Genomic DNA, 8,857 nt, shown 5'->3' on the forward strand with positions numbered 1-8,857 from the left:
GCAATGTGTGTTATGCTCAAAGCTAACCAAACTAACCTAACAAAGCGAATTTCGCAGAAGCGACGTGTGGAACTGTGCGTGCTCTCTCCTCTGTTCAACTGGCTTGTGTGCTCCCAAGAATGTGCGCACAGCGTGCAGAGGTTTGGCGCGGTGCTGGGGCCGTATGATCGCCGGCTGCGCTAGCGCGCTGGGGCAGCCGGAGATGGGGCAGCTGGGGCTGTATGATTTTCCGGCTGCTGTAGCGCACCGCTGGGGCCGCACGATCTCGGCTGTTTTTTGTGCGCTGCTGGGGCCGTGCGATCACCGGCTGCTAGCCGCGCAGGACCCCCGTCCGACCGGCGCCGGGCGGCCCTGTTGGCCATAAGCCCACTCTCGCCAGTCCAGGGGCGGACAAGCGGCGGACAGACAACACCCATGCACAACAACGCCGCCGTCGCGCGAGGCGGACCTCGGTGAGAGTCGCACCTACGTCCTGAGGTCCCTCTGGATGGTGCTGTCCCTCATCCGCGGACGGTCGCCGGGCCGCCCCACCGGGCTGACGCCGCGCGTTGTCGCCCAGATCGCACACCGTGTGCCCATTGCCGCGGGCGCACATCGGTCGCTTAAGTCTGCGCGCCGGTAACCTTCGGAAACCTTCGTTTACCTCCGATGACCGCCGATAGCCTTCGGTGCTGCCGTGATCTCCGGCAGATTCGAGGAAAAGCAGCGTCACGTCAACCTCAGGTGGTAGCGGATGGCTTTCGGTCCTCTCGTTGTCTCTACCCGCCTCAGGAACCATCGGTGACCTCCGGTGATCTTCGCTTCTTTCCGATGGGCCGAGGCGCCATGGCCGGGTGGATGTCGCTCAGTCGTCGGCCAGCAGCGCCTTGGACGCCTGCACTGTGGACTGGTGGTAGTGCGAGCGGCCCTCGAAGTCCTCGTTCTCCTCGGTCACCTGCGTCGGCTGCACGATCACACCCGGCGCCATGGGAGTCACAATCATCCGCTCGTAGCTGGATCCCACCCGTCTCCTGTCGGCAGTGCGGGGCAGGGTGAAGGGGGCCGCGCCGGACCCACAGTGTGCACGGTGAGACATCCGGTGACAGTCAACAGCCACTGGGAAAGAGAGAAAGGGGGAAGGGAGAGAGAGAGAGAGAGAGAGAGAGAGAGAGAGAGAGAGAGAGAGAGAGAGAGAGAGAGAGAGAGAGAGAGAGAGAGAGAGAGAGAGAGAGAGAGAGAGAGAGAGAGAGAGAGAGAGAGAGAGAGAGAGAGAGAGAGAGAGAGAGAGGAGAGAGAGAGGAGAGAGAGAGAGAGGAGAGAGGAGAGAGAGAGAGATAGGCGGAAGAGAGAGAGAGAGAGGAGAGAGATAGAGAGAGGAATGAGGAGAGAGAGAGAGAGAGAGAGAGAGAGAGAGAGAGATAGAGAGAGAGAGAGAGAGAGAGAAGAGAGAGAAAAGAGAGAGAGAGAGAGAGAGAGAGAGAGAGAGAGCGAGAGATAGATAGAGAGAGAGAGATAGAGAGAGAGAGAGAGATAGAGAGAGAGAGAGAGAGAGAGGCGGAGAGAGAGAGAGAGAGAGAGCGGTGGCAGTGAGAGGCTGCATGGTGAGCTAGGTCAGTTAGCTCCAACTGTCATGCTTGTTTCCAGATGTAGCCGGCAGACGTATGATCGCGGTGAGAAACGGAGCGCTGGAGACCTCCCTATGCGCCTGGTGCATCCGACTCTGGTCCGAGAGTGTGTCGGAGTCGGAGTCGGTGACTCACCGTCCCACAGCCCGCGAGAGCTTGTCGTGCAGCCAGCCGGGGAGCGAGAACGAGTCGGCCAGGGCAGCTGGGCAGCCGGGGCTGACGCGGCGCGCGTACAGCCAGATCAGCAGCACCGACAGCACCGTCAGCAGGCAGTACAGCCAGTTCACCAGCATCATCATCACCAGCTTTAGCAGCATCTGCCCGCACCATACGCAGGCCGACATGGTGACCCGTGCAGCCGTGAGCACGCGTGCACAAGCATGTCACGGAACCGTCTTCTGACGCGTGGGTGCCGATGACTTGGCTATCCGCTACTAGCTATTGCATCGGTATGGCCTAACTTGACCTGCGCCAAGGACGATGTGGTTATCTCGTGTGACGAAGGCTGATGCTAACCTAGCCAAAAAAAAAAACACTGTCCAAATACCTCATAGTGAACGCGGACGTGGAAGTAAAGTGGAGGGGGGCTCAACCAGACTACTCACGCCCAGCAGCGAGACCCATCGGTTGCAGAAGCCGGAGTAGCAGCTGGGTGGCTGCAGCCGGATGCCGTCCTGCTGCGCCAACAGTGACGTCACGGCTGCCGCCTGCTGGCGCCCGGCGGCCTCTGCAGCCGCCGGCGAACGTCCACTCAGTGGCGGCGCGCGGCCGGTGCCGGGCTGGACCGTCGTCCCGGAACAGGCGACATGGACCCGCACGGACGCGGAGGCATCGCACGCGCGCTCCTGTTCACGGCAGACTGGTCTGTATGTGGCAGGTGTTACTGAGTGGGACAACGTGGCCGTGGGGTGGAGCCTGATGTGTAGCACAGAGCGTCGGTGAGACGGTGCCAGGGTGGTCACCCGCGTAACTTACCGTTGGGTGGGAGCACCTGGCGGACACTGTGCGAACTAGAGTCGTCCTCGGGCGATGAAGGCATGCTCGTCGTGTTTGTCGACTCCCACTGAAACCAGGAAACGTTGTCGATCAATGTTAACGTCACAGTTTCGGAAACGCCTGTCATGGTTTCCGAACAGGTGCGTAGCCAGAGCTTTGGCGGGCGGTGGGGAGGTGGCACGGGGTTAGCAAAGGCACTCTGATAGTTAAAGGCCCCTCCCAAAAAAATCGCCAGATATGGCCCAGTTGTAAATGAGGGCATGTTTTGTCTTCGATATATATATATATATATATATATATATATATATATATATATATATATATATATATATATATATATGGGGCCCCTGATCAGCCCACAGAACACTCTGGCTTTTATTACAGTGCCCGGCTCTGCGAACCGGAGCCCCTGAATGCGACCTTCGGCCGATTTTTCGGGCCCTTAATCTTAGGTTCCGAGGAGCCAAAGGGCCCGCCAGAACCTAAAGGGAGGAGCACGTGCCCCTATGCCCCCCCCGCCCCCGCTGCCTGCGCTACTGCTTCCGATAACATTCACACGCCCTCGGGTGACCGGCTAGATACCCTTCGCTCGGATGCAGGGGTCAATTTGACCCCCCTGAGATCTCGGGAACTAAGAAAGCTAAAAATACCAAATTTACAGGGTGTCTTGACCTGTACGTGAACTCACTTAGGTCAAAGTTTGAGCTTCATAGGTTATGACCTTCAGGTAAAATAAGGTCAAACAAGGTCAGATTCCAGGTTGGTCTCCGAAGTGCCCCCAGAACCTAGGCAACTGCTTTCTAAGTAAAAGGTCATAAGCCCATTTGAGATCATTGACCTTGGTTGACATTTCGCAGGTCATGATGACCAAAATCATACAAGACTACTCTGAGTTTTGCATTTAAATAAGCGACAAAGATTACGTTAGGCAGAAGGTTCCTAACACAAAATGTCGACCCAGGTCATGTTAGGTCAATGACCTGTTCCGACCCCTAAGAAGTCCATGGAAGATGTATAGTGCGGTTTCCTGCTGTCAATAAATTCGAAATGAGCACCACAAATCCCATACAGCAAGCCCTAGAATAATAAATCAGGTTGGTTTTGACCTTGTTCTGACCTTGATACCTGAGCTCAGGTGAACGTAGTTTGTTCATTCAGTATTTGTGGTGGCTAAAAAAGGCATCTCAGAGATGTATGGCTTCGTCAAACACTCCGTTGTTGTATCAGATTGAACGATTCCCTAGAAGTTGCCTTCGCTGAAGCCATGACCTGACTTTGACCTGCCATAGATCTACCGACCTTACAAGGTAAATCTAAACTTTTTATGTCAAACTATCTGCTATTCAATTGTCTACAGGTATGCAAAATTTGGCGCGGCTATGCCGCGCCGTTCGGAAACCATTATGGAAAAACCTCCGGGGGGGGGGGGGGGCGGTAAATTTGGCCCCTCAACCGAGCGCGTGTTAAAGGATCGTGGCAATCACTCTGATAAGTGTGGCAATCACTCTTACTCTGACTTTTAGCGGGCAACCATTCAACAGCAGGCCGAGTAAGACCAGAAATTCTGTCCCGTACCGATGTTTGCATGGCGTTCTTGCTCTGTTCGGAGACCTTGTCCACGGCGCCGTAAGCGGTCAGTCCCTTCTCGCTGGTGTCAAATGTCGGCGAACCCAGCTGGGTTGATCTGTGCAGCAGCAAACATTGTAGCGCCATGCATACCTATCTGGATGGCGATGTCAGCATTCTGGGAGTCACTCAATCATTCTTTGTATTTCTTACATGAGAATCGCTTTAAAACTTGGACGTTCCGAACACCCACATGCAATCAAATCTGCAGGTCTGAGACTTCTGGCGATCAACTGAAGCGCGAACACTGCTGCATTCCGGTATGGCAACCGTCACACAATATTGCATCACCTGATAGAGAAAAAACCACACGTCGTTGTGCATTATGAGGACGAAAGGCTGTCACTCTTCAACTCACTTTCGCTGGTGAGCCTGTTCTTCCTGCACGTCATACGCGTGCGCCAAGGCAAAGTAGGCGTAGTCGATACCGGCGTACGTCATCAAAAACGGCAAGGTCACGATCGGGGCCAGTCTGTTGACCTGGCCAATCAGGATGAAGACCAGCGTGCCGACGGAAATGGCCACCAGAGCGTACAGCGGAACCTTGTTGGCACCACTCTGGAAAGCAAACAGCGCACGAATAACGATTCTGCGGGGGGGAATCATGGCGTGTTGACCATTGCCTGTGAGCGTTGCGCAGAGCGGAACATGGATGCAGTATATTGATTCGCAAATCGTTACCAGTGGCTTGGGGGTATAGTTGGACTTCAAGCCGCACAACTTTACGCATACGCAGCTTCTTATGGTTCAAACCTGTTTGCATCTGTTTTCCGTGGTTCCACTAATTCTGGTGTCTTATGGGCTCATACGCACGCACACACGCACACAACATCAATTAAGTCATTTGTTAATGTGACATAAGATATAAGCTGTCAAGATAGAAAGAACTTGGTACAGCGCAACGACCAATTAACCACGTACCACTTTGCTGAGTGGCTTCAGGAACTGTATGATGTTTTCATTTGCAATGCTTTGGAGAACACGCGGAGTCCCGTACAGAGTTGAAAGACAGGAGGAGGACGATGATATGTAAAGTCCCAGCAGAAGCAGCACACCTGAAGAAGAAGCAGACGAATCACCCAGGCCATTCCGCACTGCAGACTTACGCCCGTTCTACCAGGACGTCATACATTGGTGCCAAGAGGCCACTATCAGTCGCCTTAACGACCCGGCGTGAGCTCGATGTTTCCGCGTCCCCAGCAGGATGGTGACCTTGATTCGCCCTCGAGCAGACGGCTACGACAGCCTGAAACATGTAGTTGCTTACTGCTAGATCCTCCTCACGATAGACAGCAATGCACTGCAGCGTGTTATTGCGTATCAGTTTTTTTCCCGGTTTGCAGACGACCACACCGGCGCTAAACGTCCAGTGCCTTGTTGAAAATAAATTTTGCTCTAGAGTGTTTACATGTTGCGGCATCACAATACCGTAAAGCATACGACATTATGGCAAATATTTTTAAGTAATTAGGTACCCCAAAGGTCGCTTTTAGTAGCAAAACCACGTAAAGCTTTACAGCAAACTCATCAGTAACCTTCTATGGCTCCTCTTGGTAGCTTTCTCTCATGTCGTGATACATCTGTAAAGTGTCTCCCTTTCACAAGCTTCGTAAGTTTGGGATAAGGGAGGCTATGGGATACGAGAAAGCGGCACTGGTTACGAGTCGCTTTCACTGCGGCAGAGTTTTCTCCATGGCGTTAAGACCGAAGACAAAGCACATACATATAAGTATATGAGTTGTTTTGGGTTTGGTGCGGTCGAATTTTTTCTAAATCACAATTTTCTACTCGTCCAACGGACAAATCAGCTCACAACACATCTCGGTCGGCCAAATCCGTTTACGAATGCCTGCAGCTCAGCCACAGGGGTCTCACCTGTCGCGGCCACTCGCTCGGCTATAATGTAGTCGGTTAAGAGGGCTTCTCTTGTGCAGGTGGCCGCTAGGACGAATGCGAACATCACATACAGGATCGTGCTGAAACGAATGCCTTTGTTGTTCTAAATACCGAACCAACAGATGCTCCAGTAATGATTGCAAGCCCCGTGCCTGTAACAACCAAATAGTCCTATTCGACCCCATTGCAACACGAGGGGACGTTGCAAACAGAGGCAAGATGCTTCCCACCGGTGTGTCTCTGGTTGAGCGTTAGTGGGATGCGCTAATTCGTAACGGGAACGTCGTCGCCACCACCTGATGTGGTTGAGGTAGGTGTGACGGAGCTCATTGTGGGCCCGTCCTCACTATGCAGCACACGGGCAGAACGCAGGCTTCAATGCAATCGCGTGACAATCTCCCTGTCCACCGTTTCCCTCCCTCAGCGCAGCCCCTGCGTATAGTACAAGTGTACTACAGGCTGTATTTCCCGCTGCCCTGTGCGGCATCGCGACACCGCTCGCCGCCCGCCACCGGCAGCGGGGCGTCACCTGGCGCCGAGGGCGGCCAGCGTGCCGCGAGGAATGTCCTGCCGGGGGTTCCGCAGGTCGCCCGACATGTTGATGCCGGCCATGATGCCGGTGAGGCTGGGGAAGAACACGCCGAACACACTGAACCAGTTGTTGCCCTCCGTGTAGCCGGGGGCGGTGTTGTTTCGCAGATTCGCCATGCTCCAGCCGACGAACCCGTCGCCTGCGGCACAGACCGCTTCGATTGGCCAAGCACCATACGACGCTAATGGCACAGACCCCTTGGATTGGCCAAGCATCATACGACGCTAATGGCACAGACCGCTCGGATTGGCCAAGCACCATACGATGATAATGGCACAGACCGCTCGGATTGGCCAAGCACCACACGACGCTAATGGCACAATGCGACAAAATCTGGTAAGATAATCCGGCGTTTTCTGGACCGAAAAAGCGGGCCTCTTTTCTTGACGAAGACCGCTGGGAGCAGTCGCAGGGAACGGGCCGTCGTTTCCTTACTAGAAACATAGCCTGGCGTGGAGAGAGCGTCGACCTAGATTAGTGGAGGACATCGAAGGCGTCCATGTACAGACCGTGCAAACACTCTAGCCCGCCACAGGCTATCTAGGTCTCCAGCTCATCGCCAACTCCTTGAACAAGGTCTTCAAGCTTTCAAAACTTAAACGATTTATTCCGCTTGATGACTCCAAGCTCCCACTCACCTCCGACCCCCTCCCCTATCATTGAGCCGAAGAGGAAGTCGAGCACGGCCAGCGCCAGCAGGGCCAGTAGGACAAACTGCACCTTGATGACCCACTTGACGCCGGCCACGTTGATGGCGGTCAGCAGGGCGACGAGTGTGACGCCGACGGCTCGCTCCACCCAAGGGTTGTCCGGCGTGCTGAGCAAGTCTGACATCGATTCGCCGAAGGCGGCGGCGCACAGCGCGCAGCCCACCATCTGCCGCGACAGGGGCCGTCAAGGGTGACGGGTCACGCCGGGGGCCGTCAGATTCGTCGGGTCACGTCGGGGGCCGCCAGGAGCGATGTGTCACGGCGGGGGCGTCAGTTGCGATGGGTTACGACGGGGGCCGTCAGGTGTGATAGGTCACGGCGGGGACCTTGAGGTGTGATGGGTTACGCTGGGGGCCGTCAGGTGTGATGGGTCACGCCGGGGACCGGTCAGGGGGACCGTCAGGTGTGATGGGTCCGGGGACCGTCAGGGCGACGGTCACGCCGGGACCGTCAGGTGTGATGGGTCACTCCGGGGACCGTCAGGTGTGATGGGTCACTCCGGGGACCGTCAGGTGTGACGGTCACGCCGGGGACCGTCAGGTGTGATGGGTCACGCCGGGGAGGGTCAGGTGTGATGGGTCACGCAGGGGACTGTCAGGTGTGATGGGTCACGCTGGGGACCGTCAGGTGTGATGGGTCACGCCGGGGACCGTCAGGTGTGATGGGTCACGGGGGACCGTCAGGGGCGGTCACGCCGGGGACCGTCAGGTGTGATGGGTCACGGGGGACCGTCAGGTGTGATGGGTCACGCTGGGGACGTCAGGTGTGATGGGTCACGCTAGGGACCGTCAGGTGTGATGGGTCACGCCGGGGACCGTCAGGTGTGATGGGTCACGCTGGGGACCGTCAGGTGTGATGGGTCACGCTGGGGACCGTCAGGGGCGACGGTCATGCCGGGGACCGTCAGGTGTGATGGGTCACGCCGGGGACTGTCAGGTGTGATGGGTCACGCCGGGGACCGTCAGGTGTGATGGGTCACGCTGGGGACCGTCAGGGGCGACGGTCACGCCGGGGACCGTCAGGTATGATGGGTCACGCCGGGGACCGTCAGGTGTGATGGGTCACGCTGGGGACCGTCAGGTGTGATGGGTCACGCTGGGGACCGTCAGGGGCGACGGTCACGCCGGGGACCGTCAGGTGTGATGGGTCACGCCGGGGACCGACAGGAGCGACGGTCACGGCGGGGAATGTCAGGTGACACAGTTCAGGGACTCACAGCAGGGTAGGGGGCGTCAGGGGCGATGGATCACACCGGAAGGGGGGGGGGGCGGGGCGTCAAGCAGGCACAACGGTTTACAGCGGAGGTGGGAGCTCAGGCGCAACGGCTTACAGCGGAGGTGGGAGCTCAGACGCAACGGGTCACGGCGCGAAACGTCAGGCGCGACGGCGGCGACGAGACCGTGCTGTCCCGACATGGCTGTCAGATTTCGCGC

General features: G+C 56.6%; 1 protein-coding gene across 1 annotated transcript in view; it reads right to left on the minus strand.

The window, feature by feature from the left end:
* Window positions 1-240: 240 nt before the first annotated feature.
* The window catches only part of LOC119103475 (solute carrier family 12 member 8), a gene marked incomplete at its 5' end in the record, with an annotated part of 15,136 nt that continues 6,519 nt past the window's right edge, over window positions 241-8,857 (minus strand). Inside the window, 7 exons of the mRNA XM_037227028.1 lie at window positions 241-1,010; window positions 1,740-1,921; window positions 2,210-2,331; window positions 2,580-2,667; window positions 4,176-4,284; window positions 4,585-4,784; window positions 5,148-5,281. Coding sequence (XP_037082923.1) covers window positions 845-1,010; window positions 1,740-1,921; window positions 2,210-2,331; window positions 2,580-2,667; window positions 4,176-4,284; window positions 4,585-4,784; window positions 5,148-5,281 — 1,001 coding nt within the window. The remainder of the gene's footprint in view (window positions 1,011-1,739; window positions 1,922-2,209; window positions 2,332-2,579; window positions 2,668-4,175; window positions 4,285-4,584; window positions 4,785-5,147; window positions 5,282-8,857) is intronic.

The sequence above is a fragment of the Pollicipes pollicipes genome, unplaced genomic scaffold (genome assembly GCF_011947565.3).
Source record: "Pollicipes pollicipes isolate AB1234 unplaced genomic scaffold, Ppol_2.1 Scaffold_5724;HRSCAF=6776_pilon_pilon_pilon, whole genome shotgun sequence".
NCBI classification, from domain to species: domain Eukaryota; kingdom Metazoa; phylum Arthropoda; class Thecostraca; order Pollicipedomorpha; family Pollicipedidae; genus Pollicipes; species Pollicipes pollicipes.